At 45.9% G+C, this 21280-nt stretch overlaps 1 protein-coding gene across 3 annotated transcripts in view; it reads left to right on the plus strand.

Annotated features, from left to right (window-relative positions):
- FADS1 (fatty acid desaturase 1) overlaps positions 1–21280 on the plus strand; it is a 544935-nt gene that overhangs the window by 444025 nt on the left and 79630 nt on the right. For all 3 annotated transcript variants that reach the window (XM_078680603.1, XM_078680602.1, XM_078680604.1), the window contains 2 exons: positions 14772–14832; positions 15995–16071. In XM_078680603.1, the coding sequence (XP_078536729.1) occupies positions 14772–14832; positions 15995–16071 (138 nt within the window). The remainder of the gene's footprint in view (positions 1–14771; positions 14833–15994; positions 16072–21280) is intronic.

The following is a 21280-nucleotide window of genomic DNA, read 5'->3' on the forward strand; positions in this document are numbered from 1 at the left end:
GACCAGGACGAATAATGCTTGCCTCCATAGATTGCGTTGGCTGCTTTCCCTGCAATGTTGGAACGTCGCTCATCTTGTAGACCATGGTGCCTACACTGAACTTGGACACCGACCGTGCATGGCCTCGACGCACCTGTGGTAATGTACACCAAGGCCCACTCTCTTGGCCCTAGGCTCCACCGAGGGTGGTACAGACTGGAGTTGTGGGCCAAGAAGTGGTTGTGCGTACTCTATGTTTTACCCCCACAGGGTGCTCCCCTTCAAGCTGTTGCTGATTGTTTGGTTACTACGGGGGTTGGGAATGGCGGGGTGGGGCGGGGAATGCTGGGTGGGACTCATTGGCTACTGGCATGATTGGGATGCTGGGGTGGGCGGGGGGTTGGGCTGTTCTCTGTTGAGGCTATACTTCCTTGGATTCTGTAGGCAGATTATGCGATGGTACATGTGGCCCTGGCGGAGGGTAGCTGCAGACCCGAACTTGTTACCTTGGCTGCTATTCCTGCTTCTGCTATGCACTGCACTATGGCCCTACCGACTGCTAATGTACATTTAAATTGTTTGTCTTGGAATGTCCGGGGACTGAATGATGCTAGAAAATGTCGTAGTGTCCTTGCCTATCTCGATAGACACCACGCTCAGGTGGTTATGTTACAAGCAACTCCTTTGCCGCCACGAGATGGGATCACCTTCGCAGGTAGATGGGCTGGGGACCGCATTTTTTCCTCTTCTTCCACGTATGCGAGGGGGGTGGCTATCCTTGTGGCCCGGAATATGCCGTTTCATAGATATGGAAACTTGGCTGATAAGGAGGGGCGATACGCACTGTTGTGGGGCAGACTAGGCCGGGACACTTACACATTTGTTGTAGTTTATGCGCCAAATGTAGACACGCCTATTTTTTTCACCACACTCTGGGGCAAAATACTGGCTGCGGGCTCCCGACACGTCATCTGGGGTGGCGATTTTAATTTGGCATTGGTGCCACACTTAGATAGAGCTGATGGATTATGCTCCTATAAACCCAGGGCTCGTGAGGCACTGGAGGGAGTGATTGCAGAAGGGGACCTTCTTGATGCTTGGAGACACTTACATCCGTTAGGGAGAGAGGGCACTCATTTCACCTCGCACACGGGGACATGGGCTCGTTTGGATTATTTTTTAATTACCAAAGGGGTTGCTGAGGGACTGGAGAGGGTGTTTCACCTCCCTAGAACGCATTCTGATCACAGCCCCGTTGTCCTTCACCTCCGTATTCCTGGGTGGGATAATCAACGACCACACTGGAGACTTCGCGCGGAAATTTTGCTGGACACTCTGTTTCGATCTGAACTGGGGGAGGAGATAGCTGCTTTTTCCCCCAGAAATAAAGGATCAGTTGACTCTGTGGAGCATATTTGGGAGGCATTCAAGGTAACCATAAGGGGCTATTGTATATCTAAAAGCTGTGGGGTCCTCCGGGATATCCGTCGTACTATTAGCAAACTGGAGACTGAGCTGGGCGTTCTAGAACGCCGAATGGTGGATGAACCTAACCCTGAATTACACGCTACCTTTAGGGAGACGCAGTCGAAATTTGAGGAGGAGGCTGCTAGGGAGTCTAAGTTCTGTGGCAAGTACTGGCAGGCTCGTAAGTACTGTGAGGGTGACAGGCCTGGGAGGGTACTAGCTGCACTCACTCAACCATCACGAGATCGCAATATCATATTCGAACTTACGGATCCACAAGGCACCACTCTCAGAAACTCGGATGAAATCCTCACCTCTTTCACAACACACTATCTGTCACTGTACACTTCCACTGTGGGGACTGCACCGTCCTATACCGCTTACCTGAAGGATGTGGCATTGTGTTGGCTTAGCGATGGAGATAGGGCCTTTTTAGCTGCACCTTTCAAGCTTGATGAGATCCGGGATGCCATTATGTCTCTTCAGAATGGTAAGGCCCCAGGCCTCGATGGCATTCCTGCCGAATTTTATAAAACATACATTGATATCATGGCCCCTGTTTTGCGCAAAGTATACTCTGAATCTCTTGATGATGGCGTTCTACCCTGTTCTATGCGCGAGGTAGTCATCACCTCCCTACTGAAGCCCGATAAGGATCCCAGCTCCTGCAATTCATATTGCCCACTTTCCCTCTCAAACTGTGATGTAAAGATACTCGCCAAAGTTCTGGCTACTCGGCTTTCGCTTTTGATGACCAGAATTGTGCTGCCTGATCAATCTGGTTTCGTGGCTGGCCGATCCACGTCGCACAACCTTCGTACCCTGTTCTCTCTTCTACGCACCGTGCATCCTAGAACACCAGTCGCAGCGGTATTTCTCGACGCGACCAAAGCCTTTGACTCAGTCGAATGGCCCTATTTATTTTCTGTATTGACAAGCATGGGGTTCCCACCCTTGTTTATGTCCTGGATCCGCCTGCTCTACACCCGGCCCACGGCGAGAGTGCTGATCAATGGTCGTCTGTCACAACCTATTGACATCACCAGAGGCACACGCCAGGGTTGTCCGCTCTCGCCCTTATTGTTTGCCATAGCTGTTGAGCCACTGGCTTGCCGTCTACGTCAGCTTCAACGAGATGGCGCGATTCAATGTTTACAGCGACAGATTGATGTGTCCCTGTATGCCGATGACATCACACTATATGTCAAGCACCCTGAGGTGAACCTCAATCCTATACTCAGGGAGTTCATTATGTTTGGCGGCATGTCGGGTGTGCACATTAACTGGTCTAAGTCCCTTTTTTTCCCCCTGACTGAGGCGGTGAGTGATTTTTCCCTTGATTATCCGTTGGAATGGTGCCGAACGGACCTCCGCTACCTGGGGATACGTGTTTCCCGGGACAGGGAGGAGACGTTGCGAGCCAATTATGGAGTGGCTATTACAAAACTAACCGCTTCTATTGATCGCTGGCTCGCCCTGCCGCTCTCCATGGTCGGTAGGGCTTCCCTAATCAAAATAGTGGTCCTTCCCCGGTTCCTCTATCTTTTTATCAACATCCCCTATTTTCCCGGCGCTTTCTTTTTTAAGACACTAAAGGCTGAACTACGCAGATTCTTTTGGGGAGGCAAGAACCCACGGCTCCAATGGTCCCCGCTTACCTTGCCCTACGACAAAGGGGGATTCGATGTCCCAAACTTCGAGGAATATTACCAGTGCGCTCAGGCACACTTTGTCTACCACTGGATGGCTCCTACACCTTTCATGCCACATATAGCGGTTGAAGACTGGATAGTCCATCCCCTCCCGCTATCGGGACTGCTCCACTGCCCAGAATCGTCCATTACCACGCCGAATACATCTGTATCGTGCACGATGGATGCATGGCGGCGCATAGCCAAGAGCTTGTTATGCCAACTACCGTATTCGCCGAAGTTGCCACTTACCTATCATCCGCAACTCACCCTTTTGCGAGAACAGGGATTCCGCATACTGTGCGCTACACTGCGTATCTCCTGTTGGGGCGACTTGTTTGTCAATGGTCAGTTTAAAACGGCGGACCTTTTCTTTCAATCGCATGTCCGCACTCCGCTCGATCTTTTTTACTATGTGCGCCTACGTGCAGGGATGCGGGACATACTTCCCAACTTCCCTGACGAGCCTGAGATTTTGCCTCCGCTCCACTTCCTGTTGAACTCCAGAGATGGGGCACATTTGGTGTCTGGCCTCTACCGTCAGCTCAGGAGCGCTGCGCAGATGCCGGACTCCAGCGCTCGGGCGCGATGGGCTGCCGAGTTGGCTACTGACATCACTGATGAGCAGTGGCAATACTGCTGTGCGCTCACCTCCCGCCTCTCTGCCAGCAGCAGATTTAAAATTATACATTATAAATTCCTGCAACGGATGTATTATACACCGGTACGCAAACTCAGATTTGGCTTGGCTGAGGACGACCGTTGCGTACGCTGCCGTGCAGGCCATGCGGATATTCTACATTTAGCATGGGAATGCCCACAGGTGGCACTTTATTGGCAGCAAGTGGTGGATGCCCTTGCAGACATGACGAACACCACGGTGCCTGTAGACCCCTTGGTAACGATTCTCGGCTATACACAGCAGATCCCTAGCACTAGCCGGAAATTTGTCGACATTGCGCTGCTGCTGGCCAAACGCCGCGTGGCCTGTCGTTGGGGCCGAGGCAGAGCGCCTAAATTTAAGGACTGGCTTGCGGACTTGACATATTGTCAAGATCAGCATAACACATTTGCTGACTTATTACCTACATCCTGTAAACCCAGAGACATATGGGGTCCCTTGGTGTGCTACATGCTCCAGCGACCGGTTGGGGAAGTTGCGACTGAGGAGGACTCTGCCTCTATTTGAGGCCACATTTTACGGCCCTAGGACAGACCTGCACTCTGGCTGCAACATCCACATATCATCGAGATTGGCATGGGTCGTGCTTTACCTCCTGCGGGTGGGCTAGACTAGTCAGTTGTCGGTACTGATACTCCTATACCTGCCATTGTCGCTTCCCCCCGCCTGGTAGCGAATGTCTCCCCCCCCCCTCTAAGTTGATCCATTACCCCCTACACCACACCTTGCATATCCCCGGACTCAGCTTCCATCCTAACGCATTACATTCCACTGACAGCACATATCATCGCCTCCTGACTCATTGGAGAACCGTTCGGAGGGTGGAACTACGACCGCCGGACACTACACTGTACTACTTAACCAGACTGCCTTACTGCTTCGACCATTTTTTTCTTTTTCTTTTTTCTTTTCCAGGGAGAACGAACTGCCTCTTAGTTTCTTCTATGTTGGGAAGTTTTTACTATTGTTCTGTTACTGAATGTTGATATAGATAACACTGTTCTGCTGCTGCTCATCCTCTAAAGGCCCTTCAACATCGGCTGCTTTACCACCATCTCCCGTGCTTATACTTTGCCGCCGGGCCTCAGGGATGCCGGCTACGAGGCTGTGTTTAGATTACTGTATCGCGCTGCCAGCCTCCGGGTTGTGGGCACGAAAAGCTGTGTACTCTGGATTGTACTATGCAATAAAGCAGTGTTGAACTCCAAAAAAAAACCCTTGACAACTAAAAATGGAGCACGTGGTGGTCTGCCATATCTCTGGAAATTCCCCCTGTATTGACCCAAGGCTTGGGAGTTAGCATTGAATTCATTTAATAAAATCCATGGGGGCAGGTGTGCTTGGACCCAGTCTTAAGAGCGCTTTTTGCCCCTGGGTCCCCCAGCTCCCTAAGGGTTGACACAAATAGAGGATGCCCTCCCTGCCGGCACAGGAAGCAACCATCCCCATCACCGAGGACCAGAGTGGGAAGATCGACTTTGCTCCCACCTGGAGCAGAAGAAAGTGTTGGGATCTCCTGGCAGAACTACAGCAACCGCGCTCCCACCTGGGGCATGAGCACCAACAGAAGATTGCTGGCTCCCGCCTGAGGCGGAGGTCAAAGTGCCAGCAGGGCAGCTATGGAGTGGACTCCCTGACCTGCCCCCAAGTTAAGTGAGGCTGCTGGTGCCCCAAATGGAACAAAAAGGCGAAACAAAGGAACATTTGCTGCTCAGGGCTGCAGAAGAAAGCAGCAGGATATGCTAATTAGATATTGACTGTCCTGCGAAAGAGCATCCAGTAATGCCCCCACTAGGGTGTTATTGACAAAGTTTTCTTGCCTGTGGTGCTCCATGGAGGGGCCTGGTCGCCACCAGTGTGTTTGCCAAGTACTAGGGGGATTTGCAGAAGGTGCAGCTGTGCCCCTGGTAGTTTTTAATAAAAACAAACCCTGTGTCTCCCGGGTCAATGACCTAGTAGGACTGTTCAACATCATTTAGCTTTTCTGGAGCTGGGGCATGGTGCTCTTCAGCTCGGGAGTGCAGGACTCCTAGTGGTGGTCCAGTGGCTACATTATGTGGCTGGTGAACATAAATAGACTCTAACACATCTGAGATTGTTTTTCAACTGCTTTATTTAAAGTATTTTACTGTGCAATTATTATTGATGAACACTGTAATGTTTTTGAATAACAATGAACATCCTTCTGTATGATAATAAATTCCATTGATATGAATGGTGAAGACTAACAGAGTGATGAGTATTTAAATCTTGAAGTGATGTGCGACAAAGCCAATAGGCAGTTATAGTTAGGACCTAGTTTCCATAGGAAATCCGCAACATTCTATTGGGAATAACTTTGGCGTTGATGGACGGAATTGGCTGAATTTTTCCAAGAAAATGGCCAGCTCTGCTCCGCTCCTTCCCTGAAAGTTTGGGTGGGATTCGTCAAGCGGGGGCCGAGATAAAAGGGGGGTCCCAAAACGTGTTTTCCCCATGTTAATTTCCATAGGGCGGTTGGACTCACTTTTAGCCCGAACGGCTGAATGGATTTCCACCAAACTTGGCAAAATTGTAGGGACTGGTAGCCCGATGTGCCTTTGCTATGTCTCAAGATATGTGCTCAAGTGGATTTTGAGTAATTTAGGTTAAAAAAATATATATATCTATAAGCGCGCCCCGGTACGCGCACCGGGGCGCGCGCTACGCTAGTTCGCGAGCGGAAAGCTGATTGGCTCTCGGGTGTTTTGTCAACATTTCAAACAGTCCGGAGCGGCCCACACAAGAGGTGGCAAAAACAAAGGGGGAAATGACCAAAAGGGGGCAGGGTAGACCACCCCTGACCCCCTAGGTTTGATGTGGGGGCCATAAAAGGGCCCCGCGGGGCAAAAAAACAAAGTTTTTTTTTCGATTTTCGCGGGGGGAGCGCCCGGTACGCGTACCGGGGAGCGTACCCTGGAAAAAAAAGAATTACAGAGTTTTATAAAAATGTAGCATTTTTTTATAAATTGGAGGTAGTTCTAAAAAGAACTGTTTTTTTAATTCTTTTTGTTTTATTTTTTTTTTTACATTTTTTAGTTTTTTTGGCTTTTATGAACAATTTTATATTTTTTTTGTAATTTTTATGGGGACAAACAAAAAACAGGGAATTGTAAACGGCTCAACTGGAGCAAAAAAAATCAGGAAAAAATTAAGGTGTCTTTTTGCAGTTGTGGTTGTCTCCAGCACGGGTGATCAATTTGATACTTTGCTCTCCATAGGAAATTGTAGTCCCGCAAAATATACAAACTATTTTAAAATCTCCATTCTGGGGTTGGATATTTGGGACCATCTCATTTGTCTCTGGACCCGATGGAGTGGCTTGTTTGCTTTTAGAGGTACTCGGAGAAGATTGGGGAGGGTTTCTTGTCAGTTCTCTGACCTCTGCCGCAGCATAGTTGTTTGGGTGCCTGCGTTGCATATGGCGAATCATGGTATTGTTGCCAAATGAATACTTTTTTGCAGGGTTCCCCCTGGAAAGTGCAGTGCCACAGATCAGACATGTCACTTTTGGCGCATTGACTTTCTTTAGTCCCCTTGGGATTTTAAAAAACTCCCACACAATGTGCTCCTTCGGTTTATAGGGGGGATTATCTTCAAGCAGGAACTGCCTCTCCTCCTCCTCCTCCTCCTCCTCCTCTTCTTCTTCTTCACCACCACTGTGGTGTTGTGGTGGTCCTTGTGGTGGTGGTGGTGGTGGTGGTGGTTGAGATGCTCCTGCTGCTGCTGCTACTGTAGCCATTTCTCACTTACTAGAAAGAGGTCTTCCTCAGTCAAAGTACAAAGTGAGAATGAGGAAAAAAGGTGGGGGCTTTCATCATTTGGAAAAAAAAACTGTTCTGAACCAATGAAGAGTGTTATTTTCAGGTCACATGACCCGACGCGCTTACGCTACGCGCCCCGGGGCGCGCCCGGGGGCGCTTACGTTGCGCGATCGTATGCGCTCGGGCGCTTCCGGGTGCGCTTACGCCGTGCGTCATAAGACGCATCAAGCGGCTACGCGATACGTCATGATGATGTTTTCGTTCGCGGCAATAGCGCTAACGGGACGCTCACCGGTACGCGCCGCAACACTGCGCTTACCGGTGCGCTCACCGGTACGCGCACCGGGAGCGCTCCAGGGCAAAAAAAATAAATAAATAAAGGGAAAATATACATAAAAAAATAGTATTACATAAATATACAATATAAAATTCATTATAAAAAATATTATATTTCATAGCTATAGAGATTTGCTATTAAAAAACCTTTGAAATTCACTGAAAAAAACATAGGTTTGAGGCCCTATATATAGTTAGGAATTAGCATTTACAAAACCTATGAAATTCACTGAAAAAACCATAGGTTTCACACCAGTTATAGTTAGGAATTAGCATTTAAAAAGCCTATTAAATTCACTGAAAAAACCATAGGTTTGACACCAGTTATAGTTAGCTGGAAATTTTACTGACATAAAACCATTGAAATTCCCACGTTATAGTTAGTTGGACTCACTATAACTTGCGCGCCTGCAATGCACTGCTGATGACGTCACATATTACATCACTCATGACATGGTCAGTGACATCACTCATGACATCACTGATGACACCATCCTTGTGACAGAGTGACAGACCTCCTTTCAGTGTAATGTAACCCTTAAAACACATATTCAAAAATAGAACTAACAGTTTAAAAAGAATGGAGATACCCATACCAGTTACAACAACCAATTCAGTAATTCCACCATCTATATACACATCCACTCATTCACCAACAGTTCTATATAGTCACTCATACATATACTCACTCATCATATGTAGTGATACACCTATACATCCTGTTACACACCGACAGTCATCCAAAAGTTACTCACACACCTACTCACACATGCAAATAAACTATTGAACATCCATTTATTTGCATATACAGCTATACACACACTACCACCTTACTTCTAAGGAAAATTACACATACTTACTCTCTTAAACAATCTCTTATAGAAACACATACTTATTTAAACAGGAACTCTTACAATCTCTCACTCTCACATATACTCACTTATATACATCAATACTCACATATACTAGATTAAAACATATGTAGTTACTGATAAAGACACTAGTGAGACAGTCATTCACTCACTAACACACACATATACACACTCATCCACCCATACAGTCCTGCACATATGCTGTCTTCAAAACACATACAAACAGTGAGTCAGTCATTGATGCATCTATGTGTTAAGTAATACCCCCACCAAACCATACAGACCTTTACATATACATATATAAAACATATTTATTTTTCAGAAAGACACACATTCACTGGATGGTGTCATCAGTGATGCCATGAGTGATGTCACTGACCATGTCATGAGTGATGTAATATGTGACGTCATCAGCAGTGCATTGCAGGCGCGCAAGTTATAGTGAGTCCAACGAACTATAACGTGGGAATTTCAATGGTTTTATGTCAGTAAAATTTCCAGCTAACTATAACTGGTGTCAAACCTATGTTTTTTTCTGTGAATATATATATCAATGTGATGACCCCTTGACAAAGCCAATACACTTGATTGTGATTAGAGGGTCCTGACCCACTAGTCATCAAGTGTGATGCATGAGTTTCACTAAAGGTATTTGGATCTACCTGCTGTTGTGTGTAATAAATGTACTTTTCCTTTTTCAAAGAAAAAACCCTGACTGAACAATATATATTTGTTGCGGTTGTGTGCCAGCGAATAGAGATTATTAGCCCACACCACCTCGCATGAGTAGGCCTTGGATGGCTCTGCTTCGCTACCCTGAGAGAGTAAAAAGCTACAATGTGGTACTTGGTTCCCAATAAGGAGACGATTGTTCACCTATTACGTACGCAGGAGCCGCATCCTACACAACACAAAATGCAAAGGAAATGCTAAGGAATAGCGCATATATAAGCCTTCAGATATCCAGGAGGCATCAAATTATCAATAAAAGTTGTGCGGACCACGCATAGCTGAGAGAGCGGATTACTTTTTTCCGCATCCATTGATTGCCAAGTGAACCTTTAGTCAGTCAGGCGCGAGTGAGCAATCAGGATAAGCACCTTAAGAGGAAAGATCCTTGGATATCTTTGTACCGTCAGAGTTACCTGCCACTAAAGGTATGAACAAGAAAGTGGAACATGGCCAAGATAACAAGAATACAGTTATTTAAGGAAAGGATCTGGCTAGGCATTACTTGTAAGCCCTCGACTCTCGTTTCTTTTCTGTCTTCAGTAGGTAGACGGACTAGTGTGTTGTCATAGCAACTGGACGTTCTGAGCATACGTGCCACTGCACTCATACACAGGCCCACCCATTTTCAGTCTCTGCATGCTCATATTTTGCTTCTTCTCCTTCGCTTCCCTCAAAAGGAGTGCACATCCGTCACTGTCTCCTGAGACACCTGTCATGTAGGGTTTCTTTCTCTCCTGCATTCTGCATTTTATCTCTCTGTGCAGCAGGAATATATTCCACCTGAGGGCTTCTTTTCTGTTTCTTCCTTTGCACATATAGGATGGGGTTCTTAGAATGAACAGAATATTGGAGGTGAACTCCAAAGACATCGCTTCAGAGTCTCTGCTCATTGGCCCAATTAGTGCAGTGCCTGCAGCTCCTTTTTACCTGCAGTGACTTAGCTGGCAGGAAACCTTTGGATGCAGTACCCCATTGGGATATAATTACAAGAACCAGTTGGTAGAGTTGAATCCCCCCATTTTTTGTAGGCCCCAGTCCTGAGGACCTGTTGGTTGCTTTCCCTGGCCTGTGTAAGGGCTCACTAAGCTGACTTTCTCCTGCTGCTTCATGGGTATTCCATGGGATGCCTTTAGGTCTAACTGTGTTTCACCCCTTCCATTCGTTGGTGGACCCTGGCCGACCGACGTCACGGTGGGCGTGTGCGTCGTACGGCCGGTGGCCGTCCGATGTGCGCACGCGTCAATTTCCGATGCACCGCGGCGGAATTTGCGCCGTGGCGAAGCGGTTAACCGGAATGTGTTAAAGAAGACTTGCACCAGGATAGCTTGTGAGCAGCCCTCAGAGCTTTACTTTGGCACAATCCCCTGGAGGGGCTGCACTGTGTGTGTTGGTGTCAGATTAGTGCTCTGCTATGAAGGTGCAGTCTCTGCATGGAAAGACAATGAAAGAACTGACATATACCCCACAATTATAAATCGTTCAGATAATTCAGAAACTGCTAGACTTCACAGGAGTGATTCAGGAGGATTGGTCAATTTATTTAAAGTTCTTGATAACAACACTGTGATGCCGGAGTCATAAGTGGACTGCGTTGTACAAGGCTGGAGGCCTAGGGAAGCATCTCCAGGGGTCTTTGTGGTGTCATTGTATACCACGGGCAGTTTGAGTCCTAGAGATTTCATTTTCCTGTGTACTTTTGTCTATATTAAACCAGATGTTCAGCTTCCGGGTTGGGCATCCAATCCTGGTTTGAATAGCAAGTGTCAACGTTCTGAAATCTTTACCCGAAGAGGAGTGCGAGTATATTGACATAAAATATACATACAGTGCCTTCACATAGCTAGTAAAGAAGCTTTTCAAACTAGGATGCAGTGTTTGTTGGGAAAGTGTTAAATGTTGATGGACGAGTTTTTACTCTCCTGAATCAGACTTGAGTGCTTGCATTAGGATAGCTCACCCACCAGTCTGTGCTTCTTCCACAGGGTCGAACCGGAACAGAAATTAGTCCTGGGCACCAAATCAGAAGTGGCTTCCATTAGCGAGTCAGATAGCTTAAAAAGCGACCTACATTTGCAAATTAGAGCAGTTTTAAACTTGTAAACACACTCTTTATAAGTATTTTGCAAGGTATGGGAGATTGCATGCATTTTCGCTTGGTTCAGACAATTTTTATGGTAATATCAGAGAAATCATGTAAAATTAGCCTACCAGCTCATAAAAAGTTCCACAAGCACTGACAGATTTCCCTAAAGGCCAGTTCGACCCTTTTTCGTGCACTGTTCATCAGTTTTCCCATGACCCTGACGTTTACCACGTTTAGCCTATGCAGGTGAACCTATATGTGAGGTAACCGTGACATATGAACAGTAGTAAATGTATTTTGCAGGAGTTTGCCAATACCGAATGAAAATATTAGAACAGAATAATAATATGAGATACATTCAGGATGACATAATTTTTTTTGATTAAATAAATATGTTTATGATTATTCTAAGAGGTACTTGCCAAAACTTAGCATCATTTAAACCGTTATATTGTAAAGAATTTGGATTTCTCTCTGAAGAAGGAAGGATCATCCAAGCAACAGGGGTCATGCAAACAGTAACTAGGTTACTATTTCTAAAGAACATAAAGCAACAAAATTAAGGCATGTACAGGATTGACTAATAGAAGAGATCACAGAGTAAGAGCTAAAGCTGGTGACTAGAATCAGTGGTGTAACAAAGAGTGGATGCTCCTACTGATTGCCTAGAATAGATACAGAGCTGTTCACTGATTCCTTTGTTTATAAGTATGAGCTTACTGCTGGGGACATCAGGCCTCAGTGCAAGCTTTCCATGGAAATTCATTGTGGGTGCATCTCACTCACTATTGATACAAAGCAAGTCCAAGGACAAATGCAGCAGCCATTTTAGATCCTTCCATGTCACTGTATGAAAAGGTTTTTCTGCACCCGGGCAGCACTCGCTTCCAGAACAACAAATGCTACATGAATAAAATGACTCCCTTGTCTTATTATCAATGGACATGAGCAAAAAACATTTTCCCATCAATTTTTAAAGCTTTTTTCCTTGTTTTTTTCTCCAACTTGGACTACTAACCACTGCTGTATCTTTTTAATGTTATTTTACTCTAATTACTTGTTACCATTCCTCGCCCCAGCTTCCTTTTTTATGCACTCTTATTCAGTGCTGCCCTCCTGCTTTTTTCCCCTGTTGTAATTGCCTGCAAGAAATGTTTTGATTACTTCCATTAGAAAGATATTATTTTCGCCATGCTAGTCTTATTTATCTATTGTTGTTTTTATTTATTTTATATGTTTCTTTTGGCGACCTTTCCATAGTAACCATGAAATCACAGAGTAGTGTTTAAGTGTCTGAATGTCAGCTGCACTCAGCAAGCTTCTCTACACTGCATGTATTATCTTTTTCTTAGATCTTGAAGTGTACGTGGTTTGCACCATCTCTGCTTTGCAATATGCGTGATTTCTGATTGGTCCCCCATGCTCAAATACAGATATTGTTCAGTACGGGAAGCACAGTCATGCAACTTCTGAACTTGACCTTCCTCTCGTGCCTACAGTGCATGGACTGCGTTGGTTGTGTAGCCCAGATCTACTATAGATTAGGCACTGTTTTACTAAAGGGGCCTAGGGGATCCCAGTGGCCAACCCTAACAAGTTAGGCAAACGGAGTAGTCCGCCTGTACGTAGGGAATTCTGGGCCTCTGGGGCATTAGCTTAGAAGGAAATCAATTCTGGGGCTGGAGAAGGAAAAGGAATAAAGGTTAAGCTGCCCATGAATTGGAGAAGGGATGTCCTGCTAGCAGTGGATCACCAGAATACTGGTTGATTAGTGAGCAACCCATATTTAAACACTTAAATGGTCGACAGCCAACTAAAAGGACTGGAGTTACAGGTAAGAAACTACTCCCTCCCCCACCCCTCCCCGAAACCAGACTAAATCCCTCAACGGTATCCTTAAAGAAAGAAGTTAAAATACTTCTCCGGAACAAATTTCTGCCCTAGGTTCTTGGAAGTCTTCTCGCTGGGCCTAACTGAACCTGTTGTCTTCTCTCATGATATGGCTCGCTGGTTATTTTATTGTTTTGACTTTCTATCCTATCATGAATGCGATCTCGCCCTCTCAGGGATTCCGTCAAATAATGTTCCTTTCCTAACTATATTTATAGTGATTGTATGTGTCTCTGTTCTTTAACATGTGTAAACCGCTCTGATACCCGCGAGGGTCTTGTTCGCGCTATATAAAACCTTCAAAATAAAATAAATAAATAAACTACCAAGGAAAGGATGACTGCACCTGAGAATATCCATCTAGTCTTCCACATGCATTCAGCCCACAGTGTCTAAGCGCACGACTCACTGTAGCGTTGTAGTGCCATGATGACTGCTCACTGATACTAGTCTATGATCAATTTATTTAAAGAACTCACTTAATCTCTGCCTAGAGGTTCTGCCAGATGACGAACAAATGGATAAAAAATAAACACTCTCCCCTCCATTTAATACTTTGTAAGAGGGTTCCACCCTGTTTTTTCTTCTGATGCCTCAGGTGTGCCTTTGGAGAAAGATAGCGTCGGCTGGCTGACCCAATGAAACCTGAACTCCCAGAAAACTCCCTATCGCTGGGACCTTGCACAGACATCTCCTACTGCTATTAGACTCATAATCCAACATGTCATCCTTTTTACATCTCTTTTCTCCCAAACCCTTTAGCAGGGAGGCAAAAAAAACACTCACCACTAGCACGCATTGAAGGCATGAAGGGAACACTTCAGAATCTTAAGCTTTCAGCACCATATGTAACAACTCATCTTCCTGTCAGTCATCTTTGTCAGTTGCTTCTTTTTAATGCTAGACGCCTCTAGATGCTTCCAAACATACTGTACACTATCCTCATTTCTGGTTCAAGTTCCACTTCCCTTTCCAGAAACGTTCCCAGAAGTCACTGCAGCAGTCTCAGAGGCCTTGACTACTGTGTAACCTTAGCATCCTTCGACCTATACATGGCTGTAGGGTGTGGGGGAGAACTGGAGAGTAAGAAGGATTCAAGGAGCTCCTCCATATTCCACACTGTCATCACTGTTGTGCTTTTTTGTATCTCTGACCAACATTCCCTTTTCCTCTCTGCCTTGCTACCCTCCTATGTGTCACTCCCATAATGTCATCCCTACACCAGAAAATATTGAACTCTTGTCCCCTCTTTTACAGCTCGGAATGCAGAAGAAGAAATACATGCCCTACAATCAGCAGCACAAGTACTTTTTCTTCAGTACGTACCAGGTGCCCTTCGCGCTCACCCCCCTGACCTGGGCATGGTGCACTCATATAGGTGCAGAGGACAGATGCGGCAGATGGAGAGCTGGTAGCTGCGTCAAGGGAGGGCAGAAACACGAAGGGGTGTAGATGTGGACTGAGGAGTCGGATAACGGGATGAGATTGAGGGCAGAGTGGGTAACAGGAAAGAGTTGAGCCTGAAGCTTGGAGCTGATGATATGGGATAGGTTACAAGTACAGAAGAAGCTTCTTAAAGCAGATGACTGTAGGACAAAAATTTTGGATGTAGAGTGAAGGAAGATGGAGATGTCGGGTGAAGGGCACGAGAGCGACTGGGTGCAGCCATGGGAGCTGAATGCATAGGACTCCATTTCAGGGAGAATGACCCCTTTCCAAAGATAAGACAATGTAGAGACAGGTCTTGCTGCAGATCAGGGGTGGTTCCCATGGATTGCATTGTGTGCTGCAGAAGGGAGCTGGTGAAAAGCCTGTAGCTAGAGCACAGGTGGGTTTATATAAAACAGACCGTGCCAACGACTCGGGTACATGTGTCCATAGCACAACAATGCAATGTAACAGTCTCCAGTGAGCGACGTCTCCATACATAATGAAGTTAGCATAGCTTGAATGTACATAGTGTGGAATACAGTACATCATATACCAAGTCGAACGCTATTCTAGTACTTACAAATCATGCCCATACTTGGCCGCCACATCTCCAATTCCTACCAACATGAAACACACAGATGTGACCCCTCGTCTCCGCAGCCAGAGTCAGGGTTGCAATCCTAATCACTTTTTAACCTATCTAGCAGAAGCCCCCAAGCCATCACATCATCTGCGGCTCTATTGTCAGTTCAAGACAAGCGCTGCTGAACTTCCGCCACCCCCAACTCAAGCAGATCTTTTAGCCAGAGCGACACCTGCGATGCTCGGGATCCTAACCACTCAATGGCCACCCACTGAGAGTTAGAGTTAGTATAAATGGAGTGATGGTATGGAGATAGGTGTTGGTGCAGAGATCAGAGCCTTCTATAGGCTTGGCTTGGGTGCAGTGGGAGGGATGGCATGTAACAACAGGCATTGGGAAGAGGGTGAGTTGCAGTGAGGGTTAATTACTCCCTGATGTCTCTCTCATATACGTTTCCTTTCTCTAGTTGGACCTCCTGCCCTGATGCCTCTCTACTTCCAGTGGTTCATCTTCTATTTCGTAGTAAAAAGGAAAAAGTGGGTGGTAAGTACCTTGAACATTACCTAGACTACAATTAATAGAGCTAGAACAAAAATCGAATTTACACCAGGAAGAGGCATTTTTTTCCTATAGTTTTTGGTAGCTGTGGTGAATGTCTCTTCAGCCTAGACTCATACCCTTTTCTACGTGTCTGCCTGTCCTACTGCGTGAAGGTATTTGCTTATAAACAAGTACTGTAGAACCTACACTGGCATCATAAACTCATGCCTAAAAAAAGTTAGATCTAGATTCTGGTTGTTGGGTACAAGACAAGGGATCCTTCTCTGTAATTTCATTCACTTATCAAGTCAGATATCTCATGCATTAAATTATTCTTTGCACCCTACCACTGCAAGTTAAGACCACTTATAAACCATTCGGTGCAACTCACAAAGAAAGCATTCACTGTGTTGGGAGTGTCTTTCCTCACTTATTTTTGCTGTTTCATAGAGATACAAATAGCTGGGTTACCAAAAGGATGGTGCTCAACTTCTCAGCCACAGGAGAATGGAAGGCTGAGTTGGACCTGCTGAGATTCTAACTTGAGACTTGCAGGTTATAGTTCGATCTCAGCAGTATATGTCCAATTGTCAACCTATACTATTGGCCAATTTTGACTTGGAGGCTTTTTCTTTTAAAGTAGACAATGCTGGGCCTTCCGACACCTTGCTACTCCCTAGAACTTATCAGGGTTTTAACTCTCATAATCATGGCTACCTTCCATCTGGATACAGACACTTTTCTTCCTAGGTTAGTCTTGATTTCCTTGCATGAGGCCAATCTGTGCTAAATGTAATGAGAGGTTTTGATTTCTACAGTGACCGTAACCGAGCTCTCATGTTCTAACTTCATCTGGCCACTTGCAGAGATAGCCAGAGGTCTGCTGATACAACTAGAAGCAGTATCACTGCAATGTGCAATCTCCTCATGGGAGCAATCATTTCTTTACTTGTTGTGGGCTGATGTTCTGGATATAGCAAAACATTTCTTACAGGAGAAACATGTCCTGTGATGTCTTTGGCTTTTTCCAGATCTGCTTTAAGGGATTCTTTTTGAAACGTCTCAATACAGTTAGATTTGTGCTGATTTATAAAAATAAATATGTGTTCAAGGCATATGAGCTGTAGATCATATGCTTTATCATAGATACCCATCTGGTGTTGGGTCCGGCTGTATGCACGTTGTTATGTTCGTAGAAGTTTTTGCAGTCACAAGGTAGGTGACTCCTCCTTTTGGTGATAGTGCGCATGGGCATCGACTCCATCCCCAGATTGTTTTTGTCCGCCATCGGGTTCGGATGTGTATTGCTGCGCTCTGGTTCAGTATCGTTTTTAACCCCTTCGACAAGCTACCCTCTACGGTATTGTCTTTCGATCGCAGTTTCCTATTCAACGTGTATCATGTACACTGTAAAAACCTTTGATCGGAACCTTCGAGTCGGGCCGTTAGGCCTACCTGTGCCGACCACGCCAGCAGTAGATGGAACGGACTCCGTTCAAGCTATGTCCCGGGTGTCGTGTTAAGTTTCGATGCACCAACTTGCATGACGTCTTCAATCTATGCTTATCCCCGGAACATGACGAAAAATCCTGCGAGTCGATCATTCCGATCGAAGAAGACCATCCGTGATCGTCGCCTCGAAGCCAAGAGATGCAACGCGGCTCCGTACCTGACATCTTCAGCGAAGACCTAGAATACCACCGTCCTGCTGCAGAAGGCGAAGAAGAAGAAGAAGATCTGGTCTCCGTGTCTGAAGCCGACTCCAACATGGAGGAAGACCTGAACGTCACTCCGAGTAAACGTACTGTGAGTACAGATCCCCATGTGCCCACTCAAACAAAAGATAAGGCTCCCGTATCACCCTCGGGCTCTGGTCGACGCCGAGTAAAAGTTTTAGATGCCCCACCCTCCAGCCCGGCTTTGAAACATAAACACAAGCCTTTTGGCTCGAGCCGGCCCCATTCTGGTGCTGAACCAACACCTTCTGCACCGAAACATAAGGAGAAACATGTGCCACTTCCCACGCCATCGGCACCAAAGACACTTTCGACACTGAAAACCTCTGAGCCAAAACCCTCCAGAACAAAAGATTCAGAACCAAAGTCGTCCAAGCCTAAAGCCTCCGAGCCGAAACGCTCCACACCTAAAAGCTCGGAGCCAACACCCTCCACGCCGAAAAGTTCGGAGCTGAAACATGCCACTCCAAAAACTCAACAACCTAAACCGGCTATAACGAAGCATTCGGATTCAAAACACTCTGCACCCAAATCTTCGATGCCGAAATCCACTCCTAAAGGAAAAGATACTCCTTCCAAGGAACTTCCATCTGAAGACACATTTCTGGATCCAAAATAAAAAAGACTTAGTGATGATCCAGAAACTGGACACCTTCAGGCTTCTCTTCCTAAAAAACGGAATTTAGACCTCTCAGAAGATGCCCCTATACCCCGAAGGAAAACAGAGATATGGATACTAACCCTTCTCCCCCGTACATACCTCCCTCTCCTCCTCCTATTCCCAATTTACAGATTACACCATCAAATTCACCACCTCCAATTTCACCTGACCCACAGGATGACGATTTTGGGGATGGGGATGGGGATGACGATCATGATACCCCACAAGATCCGGACATACCACATGACACTGATCCCTAGGAAGATTACAAGAAGGATTCAGATCAACCTAATCACCCTGACCTGTATCCCTCCAGACCCTCCCCACCTGATGACAACATTGGCTTTGCACAACTTATCAACAGGGCCGCCCAATATCACAGGGTGGAGCTACATACAGACTCTAGAAGAGGATTTACTTGTAGAAACATTCACACACTCACAAAGGTCTACTAACACTTTGCCCATGCTGAACTGCATGTTAAAACATACCGACAAGGTATTCAAAGACCCAATTAGAGCCAGGATACTGACACCTATAGCGGATAAAAAAATACAATCCCGCTCCTACAGAACCTGCATACATAAAAGGTCAGTTGCCTCTAGACTCTCTTGTTGTATCTAACACCCGCAAGAGAGCTAACTCTCAAACAACAGGCAATGCCCCTCCTCCTGATAAGGAGTTTAATCTTATTGATGCCTCTGGCAAGAGAGTAGCTACACAGGCTGCTAATTATTGGCGTATTGCCAATGCTCAGGCTCTGTTAGCACGCTACGAAAGGGCCGACTATGATGAGTTGGAAAAGCTCGTGCAACATTTGCCAGAAGCTCATCACTAACACTTCCATAAAATGCGCCCTAGATGCAGCTGACACAGCTTCTCGTGCTATCAACACAAGCATACTGTTGCGAAGACACGCTTGGCTTCGAATCTCTGGATTCAAGCAGGAGGTACAATCCTCCATACTTAATCAGCCCTTTGATAAAGAGCATCTTTTCAGGCCAACAGTAGATACTTCATTATAAAAAATTAAGAAAGACACGGAAAGTGCAAAATCCATGGGAGACCTACAATTACCTTCTAGCAGGGGTTCATTTTGTCGCTCCTTTTACAGGGGTGGCTCAAAAACACTGTCATCAGAAAATCCCTCCTCTTCCTCTTACAAAGGGAACATCCAGTCTAACTCCTCCAGAGGCTATTTTCGAGGAGGTTACAGAGGAAATAATAAAAAGGGAAGAGGCAGAGGTAACTCCACCCGCACTTCCCCTGCCAATAAACAGTGACTTCCCTCCACTACCCCGATGATTCCACTCCTCTTAGGGGACGTCTCTCACAGTTCCTCCCTGTCTGGAATTCAATCACCTCAGACAAGTGGGTAATACAAATTATCCAATATGGTAGTTGCCTGGAACTTGCCAGCACTCCACCAACAATCCTTCAGAGAGAGCGTGCAATGTCATCAGAACATCTCACCCTGTTAAAATAAGAGGTCCTCTCTCTGTTAGACAAACATGCAATAGAACCGGTCCCATTACATCATCAAGGGACGGGAGTGTACTCCCTATACTTTTTATTCCAAAAAAAGATGTCTCCCTCAGGCCCATACTGGACCTCCGACAGCTAAACCCCTACATTCAATCAGACCACTTCCACATGATCACCCTTCAACAGGTGCTCCCATTGCTTCAGCAAAGCGACTTTCTTTCCACTCTAGATTTAAAGGACGCCTACTTCCATATTCCCATTCACCAAGCTCACAGGAAATATCTCAGGTTCGTGGTGGACGGATAACATTACCAATTCAAAGTCCTCCCATTCAGGGTAACTACAGCACCAAGACTCTTCACCGATTGTCTAGCAGTGGTCGCAGCTCATTTAAGAAGACAACACATTCATGTCTTCCCCTATTTGGACGACTGGCTAATAAAAGCCAAGTCACAACACAGCTGCATACGCCACACTCACAAAACAGTTCAGCTGCCTGACGACTTGGGATTCACTGTCAACCTCACCAGGTCTCATCTTCAAACCTCCAACACGCAAGCATACCTAGGAGCCACAATAGACACTTGCAAAGCTCTAGCGTACCCCAACCCAGTCAGAATACGCAACATGGAAACCCTAATATCACAATTTCAACCGCAGCACTCACTACCAGCCCGAGTGTTTATGCAGTTGATCGGAATGATTGCCTCTTGCATTCTAATTGTTCCTTACGCAAGACTCCAAATGCGTCCCCTACAGGAATGCTTAGCACATCAGTGGAACCAGGCTAAAAGTCAGTTAAGCCATCTGGTGTTGGTGGGCGGCGGCACTCATTGCTCTGTGCAGTGGCGGAATACACAAAACCTTTCCAAAGGGCGGCCATTCTTTAACCCAGTTCCACAGATAGTGCTCACAGCAGACACATCCCTCACTGGTTGGAGAGCTCATCTTCAAAAACATACCATTCAGGACGTGTGGCTCTACTACAAAAACAACTCCACATAAACCATCTGGAGTTGCTAGCAATTTTTCTAGCATTGAAAGCTTTTCAGATGCATTTAGTAGGAAAAGCAATGTACTACATACAAAAACAGGGGTTTCACACAGCTTTCACATCTAACTCAAAGCATACAGAAATGGGTCATACCTAAAAAAATATATCTCCTTGCAGAACATCTCCCAGGAGTAAACAATCAAATTGCAGATCTGCTCAGTCGTCAAAAACAGATCCACAAATGGGAACTACACCCTCAAGTTCTTCTCCCATTTTTTCAAATGTGGGGCTACCCAGAGATGGATCTGTTCGCCACACACCTCAACTCAAAATGCC

Source organism: Lissotriton helveticus, chromosome 3_1, assembly GCF_964261635.1.
Source record: "Lissotriton helveticus chromosome 3_1, aLisHel1.1, whole genome shotgun sequence".
Classification (NCBI taxonomy): domain Eukaryota; kingdom Metazoa; phylum Chordata; class Amphibia; order Caudata; family Salamandridae; genus Lissotriton; species Lissotriton helveticus.